At 41.7% G+C, this 18104-nt stretch overlaps 1 protein-coding gene across 3 annotated transcripts in view; it reads right to left on the bottom strand.

Moving 5' to 3' along the window:
* Window positions 1-18104, bottom strand: part of AFF3 (ALF transcription elongation factor 3) — a 328608-nt gene that overhangs the window by 28752 nt on the left and 281752 nt on the right. For all 3 annotated transcript variants that reach the window (XM_054087687.1, XM_054087694.1, XM_054087700.1), the window contains exons 11-14: window positions 12938-13996; window positions 11048-11172; window positions 6828-7029; window positions 4940-5067 (exon numbers count right to left, since the gene is read on the bottom strand). In XM_054087687.1, coding sequence (XP_053943662.1) covers window positions 4940-5067; window positions 6828-7029; window positions 11048-11172; window positions 12938-13996 — 1514 coding nt within the window. The remainder of the gene's footprint in view (window positions 1-4939; window positions 5068-6827; window positions 7030-11047; window positions 11173-12937; window positions 13997-18104) is intronic.

Below are 18104 nucleotides of genomic sequence, written 5' to 3'. Positions count from 1 at the left end.
CGCCAGACCTCAGAGAGAGGGCAGGACCACAGCAGTCCAGATTTATATAGTTTAAAATACCATGTCATCACACCTTGAAATCTCAAGAGGCAGCTTAAAAGCAAAGGCAGAAAGATCCTTCTGAGAGAGAGACTACTTGGCAGCCAGCTCTGATGTTTCCACTTCTGATGAGTGAGAAGCCAAGGTGTGTGTGAAACTGTTGAATGACAGTACATGTGAAACCTGAGTCAATGAATGGAGTATCCACACTGAAAGGAGCAAGTGAGCCTGAAACAAAGACTCTATCCAGGGCTCCTGTCCTGCAATGCCTATCCAAGAAACTTCAGTTATTGTAGGATTTGAAAGAAATAATAATCAGGCAATAGAAGACCAGGAATGCATCTGATAGGGATTTTTTAAATTCATATTCCTCTTGTGTATTACGTTACCACAGACCCTCTCCAGCTATTAACTTATTGTTGCTTCTCAAGACAAACAGGGTATTCCTAGGCTAAAAATGAGTTTGAACAGTCTACCTGTGATTGTCTAGGCTAAAGTGGTTATGATAATTTGCTGGTGTAGTTTGTTTCCACTAGAAGATGAAAATATCCCTTATATGCTGAAGAAATGATAGGGAAAGCTCCCAGGTTTCCTTGGGGAATCACAGCCTTTGCACCCTAGGGCCATTACAGTGAGATATCTAGTCCAAAAGGGAAACTTCTGTGTGATTATATTGTGGAAAATGGACTTGAAGCACATTCTTCAAATATATATAAAGATAAGTTCCACTGACTTAGGAATTAAGCTGCAAACAGAAGCATTAGAATATCTCACACACCACACCTGTGAATCTTGGCATGGAGGATGATGAAAACCCATGCTGCTCTGTGATCCAGCACAAAAAACCTAACCCTGAGTTGAACTGGGATGGTTTTTTAGCTCTTCAAGGAGAAATCAATGTTTGCTACCAAAACTGAGGATAACAGGCTCTGTCAAGAAGCAGGAGTACAGTAGGACAGTAAACACCATGGGAGGTTAGATGAAGCTTCCATGGTCTTGCAGAAAAGGGGCAGCTTAATCCTCTAATCATGGAAGACAGTGTCTGCTGTCTAATAATCTAATGTTATTTTCTTATGGGCAGTGCACACATGAGAAAATTCCGTGCCACAAGTAAATAGGAGAGGAAGAAAGAGATGGTCAGATGAAGTCTGAAAATCTTCCAAAGCTAAGAAACTGGCAGCAGTCCAAAGTAAGCATTCAAACTAGTGAGGTATTTAGTATAGTACATCTTGGTCTGTCTGACCAGTGTTTTGTTAGATTGCTGATAAGAAGAGGATTCAAGCTCTTTTCCTTAACTGTGCTCTTGAGGATGTGCTCAGCACTACGAGTCACTTTAACACTGCAGAAGGCTAGGAGTCATGGAGGCATTTTGAGCAGTACAAAGCAAGATGACTTCTAGATGCTGTATGGGAATCACAACCCAAGAGCACCTTTTCCCTTCCATTCTGAGGTGGAGGAACAAGGGAGAGGAAATTGAAAACACAAGACTTGGCGTTCAAGCCAAAACAAAGAGATAGGTCAAGAAGTTATCTTCTGAACTCTTTATGAGCTCTATGCATAATACCTTCACAGGTTGAACATTTTCTAAGTATATGGTTTATGGGTTGTCAAACTCACACAGGAAAGCTATCTCACAGCAGGATATGTCTCTTGGACAATGTAAAGCTGGTGTGTTTGCATAGCGTCTAAATCCACAAAGGTGGAATAAGCCTTCAACAAAATAGGAATAAAAAATAAATCTGAAGAAAATGTATTAAATTGCTCCTATAAGGCTAGAAAAAAGGGAAAATAAATGTAAGTGAAGAAAACCACACCCAAGTTTGAAAGCGTAACCTACAATGCAAGTGAGAAAATAATCTGGAGGAGCAAATTCTGTCCTAGCCATGAGAAGAACTGAGAAGCTGGATATTCTCTGCTTTTTTAATACTGCACATGGAGTGTTTTGAGGATGGTGTGGGACTGTGCCCTGGAGCACCCACGGCACATCTGTGCTTATCACTTCAAGGACAACAGACTGTTGCTAAACGCGGTTATTGGGAATTCTATCATTCAGTGAAATTACAGCACGACTGAGTCAGAAATGGCCCCAAATCCAGGAAATCTTGTTAAGAATTAATACTGGAAACAGTACTGATGTCGCTTACATGTGTCATGCTGGGTACCTCAAAGCATGTTTAGAACAAGCAGTAAACAATGGCAAAATAGGGGAAGTAGGATTTTGCCTGCCTTTTGAAGCTATATTTACTTCTATATTGTGACATATGTGTATACAGCACTCTGCCAAGCAAGATATACTTTTGATTGACCTACTTGTGTTCCAATTTATTGCTAGTGGCAGCTGTTGTCAATGATCTGGAGAAAATAAATTAAGAATAAAGCAAAGAGACACTGATTGGTCAAAAAAAAATTTTTTTTAATCAAATATAAGCGATTTAGTCTCTTAAAAACTATAGAGTCTGATTAAAATGAAGACCTTAAATGCATGGCTGGATTACAGTAATTCAGAACTTCATGGATTATGAGATGAAATACTTCAAAGACATAATTTTGGGCAAAATATTTCCATTAGGATTACTACATAATTTTAGACCTACTGTATTGCATTTCTTCAAATCCTCTGCTGTGGTACTATACGAATTTGAAAGACATTGGCTGCCATGTTTAATTTGATCCTTCTAACATGTGAGTAAAATTTGTTGACATTTAACATTTGCAGCCAGTCTAATCTGCCACATTTCAGTGACTTCTCCACACAGTAATTTTAGAATCAAGGACTAACATAGCTGGTATTCTGTTGGTGTTCCCTAGATATAGGTTGTGGATGACAGTTGTAGTACATGAAAATCTCCCTCCTCTAGTTAGCACAACAGGCATATAACTGTTTCTGGGTTTTAAGGGCAAATTAGGACATACTTCATTCTGTGTTTGATCTTATTTGGCTTTTTAGATTGTTTTTCTTTAATGGGCTGCAAGTTGCTTGGGGACATTCTACATGGAAGGTACTATACATGAAGAGTTTATTCATATCTTTCTCTGAAAAGGTGAAAGAGCTTTATTGAACAGTTTTATTATGTAGATGTTTAACTGCAGAAAAATTGAACGGTTGCAACTGAATTATACATTTTAGAAGATGAAGAATTAGGTAGTACTTTTAAACAGTTTCAGATTTCCTTATTGATGATTATTGAACAAATGTACTGGAAGAGTTAAAAACATGAAGGGAAAAGGAGGAAAAATAAGGATATATAGACAGGGGAGAGTATTCTCCAAAAGGGGCAGCAAAACTGATTACATTTATTCAGCTTACATCTCCTTATGACTGCCATGAATACACACAGACGTTAATCTCATCAGCCTTCTTCTCTTGACATACAAACCAGTTACATCCTTTTCAAGTTTATGGAAATTATTTACATCTTATAGTAGGGAACTTGGATTCTCTTTATGAGAGGCTGCCATCCCTCTAGTTGTCCCTGAAACCAGGCAATGTGAACAAACCTTAGAAGTATTGCAATAATTATTATTTATTAAAAATCCCAGTTCTGGTAGAAAACAGTTCCTGAGGAAACTGTTATCCCAGGGTTTCTCTTGGTATAAAAGAGTTAGAAATGTTGTGGGTGAAAGTGTGAATGCAGGAAAGGTGTGTGAAGGTCAAAGCTTATGGAGCTGTATTTGCTCCAGGCACTCTGAGGCATAGCTTGAACAGAGCCTCTTCTACATTAGCCAGAAAAATCAGTGTTTTCAGGCCAGAACACTACCAGTCAAAAAGAATGCGCATTTTCTAGGTACTAGAAATTCAACCTTCAGTTTCACCTTTATGCCTTATCTAAATAAAACCACATCCTAAAAGACCTTGGGAAACAAACCAGCAATTCTAATTTACCAAAAAGAAAAGAAAGACAATTATGAACTGAAATTATTTTCAGAGGAGGAGAGCAGGGGATGTTTTAAAGATGCAGTGAAGGTAGAGAGGGCTACATATCCCTCCAGGTACTCATGCCAACCACTGCTGCTTCCTACTCACCCTGCCCTTGTGGTACCTTATCCTCAGCAGCACTAGCAGTGACAGCAGCATCTGTTAAGGCTCAGGGATGCAAGACTCCCATATGTCCTCTCACCTTGCTCCAAAGGCTGCATAAGAAGGGTGCCCCTGTCACCTCACCTTGCTATGGTTCTGTATATATTAATAGTCTGATGTATGCATAATTAATGCTGGAGCCTCAAAGGTACTAATGCTTTAATGGCTCTGACCTGCCTCATGTGGGGTACCCCACCTGCCCATGGGCTAAAAAAACACATTTAAGCTTAGGTCTAGGCCATCACTCCCTGTCCAACTCATTCTAACTGTGGCTGTCTTCAGCTCTTTCACAGCTTGTACATGGCCATGGCCCCCTTTGATATACACCATGACCTGGGGACTGTCTTCATAGCTGGACCTCGTCACTATCCATGTCTGGCAGTCACTGGGCCATGCCTGACCCTCAGCGGACCTGATCCTGACCTGCCTTCCTGTCCTGACCTTGGACCTGCCTCATCACCATGGGCTTGCGTGAGAATCTAGGCTCTTGGTCAAACCTGCCTGTGCCCGCTCCACTCACCTTGCTTGGGTACTGTGAAAGCTGACCCCTGGCTGGCACTGCCCCTGCCCTGCTAGCTGTGCCCTGCCTCTTGGCTTCTGGCTCCCTGTCCTTTAGGGAACAGCCAGTCCTGACGATTAGAGACTTAATTTCTGATGAAAAATTGCAGAATTTATACAGTATGTCTCATTCATTGCTCAATGTACAGCATTCCCATAATACTTTAAGACCACATTTCAGTTCCTGTTGGACAAAATGTATTTTTCTGTCTTTTAATGAAAGAAATAACATTCTTTTCTTTATTTAAAGTCATCTGTACTTACATATCATCAAAGATAAGCTTTGTCCTTCTGCAGTCCCTGGGTGTGCTGGACAGAGGTGACCAAGGTTCTGTTTGGGACTGTGGCTTATTGCAGAGAAGAAAGTTTTCTGTATTTATGTGAATTGCTTTCTAGACAACAAACAGCAGAGAAGACGTTGAGGAACTGGCTACTAATTTCAAAAAAGCAACTAATAAACAACATGGCATCTTTGCATTGGGCTGTAAATTAGCAGTTAGTTTTTCTGTTATTTCAGCAGGAATTGTGTATAACTGTCCTGTCACTGTTAGCCAGAAATTCACAGATATTGCTCAAAGCGCTTTGTAAAAAACTCAAGTTTTCAATGTGATATACAGAAGAAATGGAGTCGAACTATTAGTAACTATCAAAACACTCTGAAACACAGTAAGTGAAATTTTCAAAGAATAGATCTGTTGTGGTTGTTTATAAGATCAAGTTTATATGTCTAGTCTTCGTCTTCCAAACTAGCGTTGTTCCTTGGCTTGAGGAAGCAAGTCTTGCTCATTTGACTTGTTTCACACTGCACTGCTGACATGCCTGTGCAGTATGAATTTGTAGCCCAAGGTCCAGGTTTTATTCTGCTCTGTCCCTGATCAGCCTGAACGATCACTGCTCTGTGCCACAGCAGAAGCATGTGTCTTTCGGCAGGGCCTCACGCATTCCCTCAGCTGCAGCCCTCTTCTTCATGTGATCTCATCAGCCCTTTGTCCCATCAAGTGACCTGCTATGTGAGCTACCATGCACTAGTAGAGTGCAAAGCTGAGAGCGTTGGGTTGGTTTTGCTTGATAGCCACTGCCAGAAAGCCCTGCTCCTCCTCTGTCAGGTGACAGACGGAAATGCAATAGGTAAGTGGACAAAAAGTCCAAATGGATAAAAAGCCACTCCCAGGCTTGCAGTCTCTGATAGAAATTTGAAGGTCCACTTGGGCATTCCAGTTAGGTGCCAGATGGGAAGACAGGGCAAAACAAAGATAACTTTAATATTTATAGTTTATGAGCTCTCATCTCCTACATGGCACATCCAGATCAGTTCAGCAGGCTAAAGTTTTCAGATGAATAACCAAATACATAAGAACTTTATTGCAAAGGTTGTTAAAATGTTGACCAAATGGCGCATTGCTAGGCTATGCAGAAAATCTCAGTGAAATGCATTTTCTAACTGTGTGGGTCATAAAGCAATCACCTTCTACTTTGGATTTCCAGCACATTTACCCATGAAGGAATTTAAATTCTTTTCAAGATGTCCAGTGAAGAATCATATCATTATAGTTCTGAATGACTTATAAACCTAGAAACTTATGCTTTATAAGTTAAAATGTTTAAAAATGTACATTTAATGCGTGAAAAAAATATTAATGACTAAGATATTTTTTTAATGCCTTTTTATTAGAATATTTTTATGTAATTAACTTTATTTCATTTTACCATCTGCAAGATATTCTGGAAACAACACAATTTATGATAACATCTAAGAAAGTTGGTTGTAAGACATGTAGGAGAACTTGTTGGCAGGTATACTCAGGGTTAGGCACTATACAGGCTTTATACATAGAGGCCTTATGCACCACACTTTTCGATGCAGGGAGCTTGCATTGTGCCCAAGAGTTACTCTGGAGGCTTAAAGCCATTTGTCTTGGGCCATTAGCTTTTACCTTTTGCTTATGTAGCCTTTGGTATTTGCCTGCTTTACAGCCTGCCCTCTTTACTTTCTTCCATGTATTGCTAAACTCCAAATCAGAAAAACTGAACTTACAATATAACATTCATTATTACAATTTTTTTGCATAACATTCTGCAAAACTATCATAGGCTGCAATACAAAGTGAAAAATGTACAGCTAGGCTTTATATTGTGAATAACATAAACTTACATTGAAGTCTCCAGGATGTGGCTGTGACTGGATTTCAGCCTTATGTTTTTTGCTGGAGGAGATGGAAGGTAATAGACTGCTGCCATTAGGTCTGCTGGAGGAAGTTAAATCATCGTTGGAGTATTTGTGTTTTGATGCATCAGAGAGGGGAGAGACGGGTGACCGAAGCATTTTCTCATTTTTATTTATTGGTATTGCCAAGCTGGAAATGGAAATTACAGTAATGGAGTGTCACAAAGCTGGCTTTGAGAAAGGTAAATGTTTTATATATTACCAAAACTTTGAATTTAAAACCTGCTGGCAGGATAAAGTCTATTGGTATCTGGAAACAAGCTTGCAGTATTGGGACCAAGAGCTCATTTACAAATTTGTATCATGTTTCTCCTCTTTCCCTTCGAGGCAAATTGTAGTTCTGGAGTTAATATAAAGTCTGTATCAGAGTACTTGAGAAAAAATACAGAGATAAATGGCCACTTGCTCACCATTTCTTAAGGGATAGCTGGAGACGAAGATTAGGCTCTGAAGTGTAAGTTCAGGTTATGGAGCCCTATTTCACCATTACAGGTGACAATTTATAAGCCATGGCAACAAAACCATATGTGAACTAAAACAGGAAATGTGTTTAAAGATGACTGACTTGTCTTTGTGCTCAATGTCTAGCCTTTGGTAGCACTCTTTATACTAATCTAATACAGATTTTGAAGACAAAAGAAAGATAGGCTGATACTGCAGACAAAAGGAAACATATGCAAACAGTAGACAGAGAAATGTGAGCTGTAACACAGTCAGTATTTTCAGCTTTCATTTATTTGGGAGAAGCTTTGGATGAGGAGAAGGCGGACAGACCATAAAAATATGCCCTGAAATAAATGTCAGATGCACTAATTTGAAGAAAATATTTCGCTGAAAATCTGAAAGCAACTCAAACAAAATAGAAGTTTTTTTAAGGTGACGGTTTGCATTTAGACTAAAACTGTGATTAAGGTCAGATAGACTACTTTAACATAACACTTCTGCCTGCCACATTCCCCTTTATTTAGCCTATTACTCTTTATGGACAATTCTCACTTCTTCATAGTTACTGTATCAGACAGTATACACTTAATGGAATTGCAAAAAAGAACATGGTACAAACTTGACTTTATTTCTGCACATCATTTCAGGGAACAGAAGTAATTAAATGTGCTCTTATCATAGATTTGTCCATTTATCTGGCAAGTCTTTAAAAACTAGCTTTAAAGAAGCCGTGAATCATAATTCAAACCTTTCCTGTTTCCTGCAGTGTAGTACCTTTAACACACAACGTGAACTGTTTTGCTTTAATGACCAAAGCTGTTTACAAAACCAAGAATCGAGATGTGCAAGATGAGCAACTGTGCCTTTCTTTTCTTGCTAAGAAAAATAAGATCTTTTCTATTATTTTGAATGTGCAGGCTGATGCTGTCATTTCTTTTCCTCTTTTCAAACATAAATCCATGCCTTCACTAGCCATGTTTATACATCACTGTCAAAGTGCAAGCCTGATGCATCCAAGAGGTGTCATAGCTCTTTGGAAGTGTACCCAAGCCTCAAAAGTTTGGCCCAGAGCTTGTGAGGAGTAGCTGCAATTTCCAGCTGTGCTACAGACCTTCTATGTGGCCTTTGGCACATTGCAAAGGGCTCACCTAGGCATACAGGGAGCAATCAGACAGTAGCAGCACAATCATCTTGAACTGAGAAGCTGTGCAGAATTATAGAATCACAGAATCATAGAATCACAGAATCATAGAATGTCCTGAGTTGGGAGGGACCCACAAGGAACATTAAGTCCTCCACAGGACATCCCAAACATTCACCCCATGTGTCTGAAGGCATACATCTGTCCCAATGCTTCTTAAATACTGTCAGGCTTGGCGCCGTGACATCTTCCCTGGTGAGCCTGTGCCAGTGCTCCACCACTCTCTTGGTGAAGAACCTTTTCCTATCGTCCAGCCTAAACCTCCCCTGGCACATGTTTCTGCCACTCCCTTGGATCACCACAGACCCTTCATGGGTCACCACAGAGAAGAGATCAGCGCCTGCTCCTCCTCCTCCCCTTGTAAGGAAGCTGTAGACTGCGATGAGGTCTCCCCTCAGTTTCCTCTTCTCCAGGCTGAACAGAACAAGTGACTTTAGCTGCTCCTCAGATGGCTTTCCCCCTAAATCCTTTACCAACTCTGTGGCCCTCCTCTGGATGCTCCCCAGCAGCTTGATATCCTTTTTATGCTGTGGCACCTGCAGTGACCTCTGGTTGGTTGGAAGTGGGCAGATTGTGGCACCCAACATCAGGTACAATATATTTGAGGTTTTGACATTTTTTGATGCTGAGGTTTTTCTTGTCAAACTGGGCCTTACTTAGATTGCACCTCAGACTGTAATTCCACCGCTGAAAATGCTCATGTCTGAAGGTGTTTTTATTCCTCTCTTTGCTACCAGCCCTCAGTGGTGCCGACAAAATTACCTGTGTGGCTCTGCTGGGAACTGAATAATAACAGCCTGACCCCCCAAAATTGTCCAAAGACAAAAGAGTTCTGGTTTCAGACAAATTTCTTGAGTGAATTGACAGGAAAGCCTCACAGGCAGCTATGGTGGCATGACTTGAGGGAAGGACATAACTGCATGAGCAGCTGCTGGAGGAGCAGGAAGCCCTGACGTATGCACTGCTGGTTTAGCTACAGCCTCAGTAGCCCACCCTCAGCATTTCATCATGTCCTACAGTAGCATAAACCACAGAAGCATCTTGGAAGCAGGGCAGACCAGGGAAGAATTAGGAGGCAAGATATATTCAAAGCCTTCTTCTTTGTTTCTTTAACATACAGTTGCTACCAGGAGTATTGACTCTAATGCCAAACAAAACAAAAATTATTGTCCTTCTTCCAGGAAGCACAGAATTAACCCTGCTACATAGCAAGCTGTGACAGCCATGCTATTATCCGAAAATGAATGCAACATAAAACACATGACACTGTGGTAACAGGAATGGCATGCCTGCATGCAATCACCCCCAATAAAATGAACTGCTTTGTGTATGGTTTTCACTTTATGAAACACATGTGACATGTCAGGACAAAGAAATTGAATGCATATTTTTGAATAAGCACTATATATATTAGTTTTCTCCATGATTTTTTCCAGTATTCATGACAAGAATTCTTCAAACTCATCAGCGATGTGTACAACAGACAAACCTACTGCAATAAATACATCTGTTCTCTAGGGTTAGCAGTTCCACCCTGAGAGATACCCTGATATTACCAGAAAATGACTTTTTTTTTTTCAAATACTCATGACTGGCATGTACTGTGCAGCATGCAGCTGAACTCTAAAAAGATGCATCTCTAAGTTTGACTGCTGGAAGCCTCCAGAGGATGTCGGTATGATGGATCTGACATTGATTTGGGTCTGTGTGCATAAACCATGCCAGCAAATGCTAAATATTCATCATTTGTTTCATGCTCTGCATCCTTTAATGTCTCGTTGTTATTAAAGTCCGAGTTCATTGTCCTAAAATACCTACTAATTACGCAGAATAGATAGCTTGCAAACTCAATGCTTCTGGTTTGAGCTAAAGTAGAATCAGTTTTCTAACTTCAGCTAGTCTCATCTAAGTAACTTCATTTTCTGAAAGTGGTAGTGGGGGCTCTCTTGTGTCCTAGGGGCTTGGGGGAAGGGAATTTGGACCATAACTGCTTGCATTTTAACTGCCAAATAGGGCTGGGCCAGGGCTAAACCATGACACTCAAGAACACTGGATCTCAAATATATTCTGGAACTGAGAATTGCAGGCATTGCTATGACTATTTTTCTCAATCTTTTCCGTAGAATTTATAGATAATTGTATTTATATAGTCAAACTTGAAGTTTGAAACTCATAAAACTGTAAGAAAAGAAAAGATGGTTGACTATGGGAGTTTGTACCTACAAAATAATGTTTGGGAATATGTCTCGGATGATTGCACTGCTTTACTTATTCCATGAGCCTCACATTTCTTTGTGCAATAGGGCAAAAACTTACGTATATAAATGTGTCAAGAGCTGCTAACTTGTTCATTAAACCAGAAGAAAGGAGAACACAGTGGGTAATTTTTCAACATAAAATGTAATAATTAAAAAATAAATTCTATTAGAGGAAATCATAACACACGGCATTAAACTGCAACTAGTTGTATGACTCAGTGGTAAATAAGAAGGAAAATGCTTACCTGTTTTCATTCATATTGCAGTGATTTGCTGTTGTGATGCTGTGGGCAGAGGCAGCTAATCGTGAAGAATTCTCTCGCTCTAAGTGAGTCTTCTTGATGTCTTTGCACTCTTCCTCATTCTCACACTGAACGAAGAGAAAAATAATAGTCTTGTAGGTTTTGTATTTACTACAGACCCAAAAGTATTTCAGCAAGTCAGGGGCCGGTATTTTCTGGCATTTTGGTATTAATTATGACATTTGTTTTGAGCATGCACTTAACACAGATCAGAGAAGATTGGTCCATATCTTTAAAAAAACTCCAACTAAACAGGCAATGTGTAAACAAAAGAGTACAATATAACACCTGAATTGTTTTAACCACCTCTCCACTTGCACCTTGGGATATTTTTAGTTCATACTGCCATTTTTGCCCTTCCCCTGTGCACTCTTCTCTCGCCTAGTTCTCAACCTCATACATCTTTTGTCTCTCCCTCTCTTTTCTTGGCATCAGTGACTATGCCTAAACCAGTAAATACAACAGACTGCTATGGCTTGCACCCATGCACTCATCTTGCTCCTCTTTCAAATAACTGTATGCCACATTCAGATTCCCTTTTAGGAAGAGTTCTTAGTCTGGTCCCAAGTGAGGGCCAGATGCTCTCTTTAAGAACAGAAGTTGATCCAGGTCAAAACCATGTTAGCAAGCATGTTAACAGTTAAACATAGCAGGTGAATGTACCACTGCTGAGGCTGCACCCTGCCCTATCTGCATTAGTTTGAACAGAGTCAATGTTTCTTGCCACTGTTTAATATCATATTATGTTCCTCAGTTCCTATCATCGTCTCCCAAAGGCTCTGCTTTCTGAATCTCTTGCAAAGACTACAACCAGTTCCACTTCTAATGCTCCTCCAATTTCCAGTGTTGAGGCTAAGTTTTACTTGTGATCTATTGATTCTGCTGTATTCATTGCCTTGCTGCACGGTAGCAACATTTTCTGTTATCCACTGACACTGTGCCGCTAAAACGGGGTTAAGGTTGTAGCTTACACTCCTTAGGAGTGAAGATCTTTTCACACCTCAGTGCTTCACCATCCTCCTCTGTCTCTACTTTGCCCATCTTCTTACAACAGAGGTGGAAGCGATAAGGACCTTTTTCTAATTTTGTAGTTATGCCTGATAATCCACTCTTATGGATTTATAATCCATAAAGTCTTTTGGAAAGTGGGATCACATATTATGATTTTGCACAGCAGCTGTCCCATTAAGGCTCTTATTCCAGGCTAAGAGGCAAATTAGTAATCCAGGAATGCTTTGTATTTATTATATCACTAAACCCACCACCAACAGCAGTGCTTTAAGACAGAAGAGTAGAAGATAATATACGCCACAGAAAGTCAGATTAAACATTTCTACAATGACTGCATTTATTTTGCTTCTTGCCAGGAATGAAGGGCTTGCCTTTTGTTGACAATCTGAGGGGAAAAAAAGATGCTGCCTCTCTTTTTTTCCCACACATGTAGTGATACCATGCAGACCATGAGAAAAGAGACATTTATAATTCCTTTGCTGACCTAAGCATCACCTCCAAATGCTCAGGTTTTCAGAGAAGCCTCAGGAGAGAAAACCATCCACTAAAGAAGCAGCACTGTTGTGGAAAGTATGCCAACAGTGAACACCATCTCCAAGGGGCTGTGATACTTTGCTGCCAGGGTTTCATCACCTCCTTGGATGGCATCCCCCTTGGAGCTTGGCTGACTCCTGCATGGCAAGCGAGGACAAATCCCAGCTCGGAAGTGCTGCCCCAGAGGAGACACCAATATTGAGCACTGGATGTAAGCACAAGTGATGCTTGCCTCCCACTTGCCAGAGCCTCCCCTATCCACCCCAATCGATCCTCCAGGAAGCTCACCTTGCGTTTCCTTCTAGATTTCGGTAAACCCTTCTCTGTTGGGGGGTCAGCACTATTACCCTGCGGGAGGCTGGCCGCCTGGTTTGCTCCAGCACTCATGACCAGCGGCTCTTCAGGCAAACGCTCTGGAATCCTGGACAAAAGAGCCAAGTCAATGTTGACCCACAGTGACTTTACCTCATCACTGTCTTTCAGAGGAGACAGGAGCTCATTCCTACCGAAAGGAACCAGGGTGTAAAACTGTTCCTCCAGCTCCTTTGCTATTTCACTACTAGTCCTGGCATTAATGGAGCCAAAGGCACTGCAGCCGCCGTGGGGTTTGCTAGCGGCGCTGGTCCCCGTGTCCTTGGTGCGTGGCTCAGCACCAGCCACTGCCTGCGCCTTGGGCAGCGGGCGATCCTCCTGCTCCAACTCAGAACCCGAGTCGGAGGAGGATGATGAGGATGAAGATTCAGTCTCGATGAACTCCTTGGATTTGGGTGCCGTTTTGCTTGGCCCCCTAGCCCGACGTTTCTCGCTGGCTGTGGCTGAGCGGGGCTCCCGGCGATGCCCTGCTCTGCATCCACCACTGCTGCTGCCACTGCTGCCGCCACTGCTGCCGGGCCGTGCCCTCGTTGCCTCGCCAGCAGTACTTTCTGGAAAGCTGTGGCTCCCAGGGGGCTCCTCTGTCCCGTGGCAGTGGGGGCTGTCCCCAGCAGACGTCCTCTCGACCCGCCGCGGTACCTTCTTCCCTGCTGCCCGCCTTGGAGGCCCACTGTCGGCAGCAGGTGGTGACTTTTGCCGGCCACCTTTGCTGCCTGGTGCTTTGTTGGCAGTCCTGGGTCGTGGTCTGTCCCCAACGATGGTGGTGGCAGTGGTGCGGCTCTCTCCACTGTGGTGCTCAACTGGGCTGGCAACTGGGGTCTTCTCACTTTCCTGACGCTCTGCCTTCACGACTCCGTAGTAGGGATGAGGCTCTAGTGCTGGGCTGTCATGGTGGGTCAGGATGGGTGCTTTGTGCGGGGTGACTTTATTTAGCCACTTGTCCAGCTGCCACTTGTTGGATGAGGGTGGCTCAGGCTGAAAGGGAAACAGATGGCAACAAGTTTAGTGCTGAGACTCCACTGCACTCACCCCAAGGGACTCTGAAACACCAGACACATCCTGGTACTGATGAAATTTTCCCCTGCTCATGGAGACACTCCCAAGCCACAGCAACCCCATGACCTTGGCCTTGTGTGGCAGGATAGGAGATGTGGGATGTGCTGCGCGAGTGGGGATGTTTTTGGTTTCCAAATGAGATTGGGAAGGAGGATGGCTTCTGTCATTCATAATTTCTAAGGATGATCCATGTAGAGCTACTGCCATTAGCTTTATGGGGAAACGCTCCCAAGTATAGAAAGGCAATAGGAGGAAAACAAGGTAGGGGTATAGCTGAGGCCAGGAGAGAAGACTAGTAGGAAAGCTAAGGATATGCACTTTGTGTCCCGTGCCATCAAATACAAAAAGTATTTAAAAAGCATAGAAGGAGGTAGTGGGGAGCTGGAGGGATTACCAGGTGGTTTGTATAATCTATCTGGTATTGACGTTATAATCCTGTGAGATGCCACAAACGTTTCTTGTGTCAAGATATTGTCAAGTGCTCATTTTGTGAGTATTGTGAGGCTGCTAGTTTTTCACTTTGTTCCTGTCACAACATGATCAAGTTATGAGAGCATCTAGAATATAATTGTGTTTGGACAGTGAAGAAGTGGGATAATTATGATTTCAAATGTAACCACAGCACAGATAATGTTATTTCAGAACAACGTGCAAGTGTTTTCTAGTGCTTCTTGCAATTGGTAATTTGAATGTAATAAAATGAAGAGGAGAGGTGAAAAAAACCCGAAAGAAATAAATGATGGAGCAGATGGCCAGTCATAACCTAACTATGCAGAAGCTAATGTGAAAAATGTCCTGATTTCCTTAACTAGAATCAAAATTTGATCCTCTAGGTTATTGCACATGAATAATCAAAAAGCGTGTCATGAGTCTAACATGGAAATCATCAATGCTCTGCAAGAAAGTTTGCTCAAGAGAGAATATCTACAGTCTCTAACTTAGAAGAGTCTCTCACTTAAATATTCCTTATTAAAAGAAGGTGCCTGAGGGCAACACGTATTTCCTGCAAAGGCAAGTGTGTCTCCAGAATCCCCCATGTTCACTCAACATGGAGCAAAGGCTCCTAAAATAAGCAAAGAAGTTAATCACATCACTGGTACTGATGTCCAGGCACTTGAAGGACTTGATGCACAGCGCTCAGGAGGTGGCTCTCTACTGATGAAAGAGCAGGGTGAGGAAGAGCATAACCCTACAAATCACTTTAACCCTGAGCTGGTTAGTCAGAACGTGGGAACTTGAGGCCAGAAAGTATACCCTGTGATGATGGAATACGCACAGACAAAACATGCATGTGAATCCCTGAGGAAGAGGAAAAAAACTTTAATGGTTGTGATCTAGTAATAACAATAGATACTGTAAAGGACACTGCACCTGGTGCATGACATCTCTCTCTTCTGGCCTGGTTACTGTTGATTAGTCACTGATGCTTCATCCTTCGAGATGGCTTCTTTGCTTTGTGCCCATTTCTCCCCCTAGTCCTCCCTGCATAGTGGGAATTCCCAATTATCTAACCAGGCTCAGCCTTATTAAAGGTCTGCAGGATAATTTAATGGAACCAAGAACAAATAAACCAAATCCTTAGCTTTTGAAATGTAGCTCTTTCTATGGACTTGACACCCAAGTTTTTTTTCTACCAGAGAAATAATTGCAAGGGCAAGACGTCATTGTTTTGCAGAGTTGTCATTTATGACATTAATTAAGGTCATGCAAAGAATTCATGACTTCAGCAAAGAAACAGGAGATAGAAGCTTCAGTTCCTTGTTCATAATTTCAGGTTTGGCAGTCCACAAAACTGTAACTACTCACATTAATATCTGAGGCACCTTAATTTGTCCACATCACTGAAACCAGTCTGAATGTGGTCTCCTGTTCTAGCTCAGCCATTATTCTTAGTTTACTGCAGACATAAAGTGTAGACAGCTGAGCTAGTCACTACAGGCTCTAAATAGCCAATGGAAAGAAACAGACACTTTTAGGATGCGATTCATCTAATCTATTTTATATGTATGCTTTACAATGAGCTGCTTTTACACTTTAGGCAACTGTGTTTAGGCACCTGAGAACAACTCAAAGGTCTCAAAATGAGATGAGGAAAAAAATACAGAAGAAATGAAACAGCAATTGAATTTCTATGTAACCTCAAAAGCAGAAGGCACACTGTCCTAGAAACAAAAATCTTTGAGTATACGAATATAATATTTCAGATTATGGGGGAAAAAAAGAATGAAGGACTTATAATGGTCTGAAGATTTTCAGATTAAGTTCTTCCCAACCTGGAAAAATGGATTTCCTGCCCAGCATTATGCTTGAGTAGTAAAATTCATTGTACCTTAATTTATCAGTTGGTGCTAAAGCAAAAGCAAAGATGTATTTGCTTTATCTATCTTATCCAATAGATTAAATTTGTTTTAAGACTACAACTGGAATTGAGTCCACTGCTTAAATTTAGGTGGACAGGGCCTCCCTTTAAAGAGCTTTGAAGGATCTCTCTGTCTCCATTTACCAGGAGAGAACATGGCACATACTTTAGAAAGACGGCTTTTCCAGGTGCAATAATGTAAGCATTATTGCAAAGCAGACAAGACTTCCAGTCAGAGACATCTCGCAAGTGTGTTTTGAACTGGTACCATCAGTCATACGATGGGCCTGGGAAAGCACTGGACCTTGGGGAAAGCACAGGTACTTTACTTCCCTGGGACATGCTGACTCTATTATGTGTGGCCTCTCCCATATCCCGTCAAAGCATGACCTATGAAAACAATTGCAGCCACCACATTGAGTCATTTACATTTTTGTATAAGCATGTCTCATACAGCGTGTCCTAGAAGGCAAACCACACAAATATAATGCAAAGAGACAAGCGCTCTGTTGAGCAGTGCAGCTGTTGCGTGACAATGATCACTGATAACTCAGGCTCTGTACAAAAGTAGTTCCACAGATCTCGAGAGGATATGAATAAAATGCTTAAGAGGAGGCACTTCCTCCATGTTTCCACGACTCTCAGACCCCTGCTTGACTTCATGAAATCCACAACCTGCCTCAGTTAATTAACCTTCCTCATTCCCTGAGGAACTGCTGCTCTCAGGTCCAAGTAGCAGGGGTATCTGCCTTGAGAGTAAACACTCCTCCCCTCCTTTGGGTACTATACTAGTCCTTTTATCTGATATTTCCTTACTCCAACAATGGTTCCTTCTCTTTCATCTCTTTGTCACTTTTCTTCCACCTTCTGAAGACCCATAGGGAGAGGAGAGGAGAGGAGAGGAGAGGAGAGGAGAGGAGAGGAGAGGAGAGGAGAGGAGAGGAGAGGAGAGGAGAGGAGAGGAGAGGAGAGGAGAGGAGAGGAGAGGAGAGGAGAGGAGAGGAGAGGAGAGACCGAGTGTGAGATCTCTGCACTAATTCCAGCAGGGAACTAGGCAGGGAGAACAAGGTCTTAACGGGTTGGATGAGAGAGATCAGAATGGAAAATAAGATAAGGGGCAGCACAGAGAGGGCAACAGGGAAAGAGAGAGAGTGGAAGGAAGAGAATAGAGATGAAAAGAAAGAGAACCAGAAATAGAGATTTGGGAAAGGAACAAAATGAGAGGAAAATTAACTGGAAATGGACCTGAAACTACTGTGAAGGAAAGGGAGAAATGAAGATAAGTGTTAAATAAGGAACAAAAGTGACCGAACCTGAGAAAAATATATTAAGGATGTTTCTGTGAGTGCTGCATTTTGCCTCGCAGGAAACATGGTCCCAAATACCGAGCAAAAGCTGAGAAAAGATTTGCTGGTTATAGGACAGGTGAGGCACCGCTTTTGGGGGAGGAATCTGATAATTGGATATTTTATGTAGAGCAGGGAGGTACACGGAGTGTATTTTGTATGTATTTACAATCTTGCTGTTAGATTTTTGAATATTTTTACATACATTAATGTGTGTGATGTGGCTGTGGAGTTTATGGTTTATACTAAAGATGTGTATTGAGTAAAACATGTAAAAACGTCAAACCTGGTAGAAAAGCAGAGCAGAGAAAGCAGCCTTGTA

The sequence above is a fragment of the Cuculus canorus genome, chromosome 1 (genome assembly GCF_017976375.1).
Source record: "Cuculus canorus isolate bCucCan1 chromosome 1, bCucCan1.pri, whole genome shotgun sequence".
Classification (NCBI taxonomy): Eukaryota; Metazoa; Chordata; class Aves; order Cuculiformes; family Cuculidae; genus Cuculus; species Cuculus canorus.
This window is presented reverse-complemented; position numbering and strand designations above follow the sequence as displayed.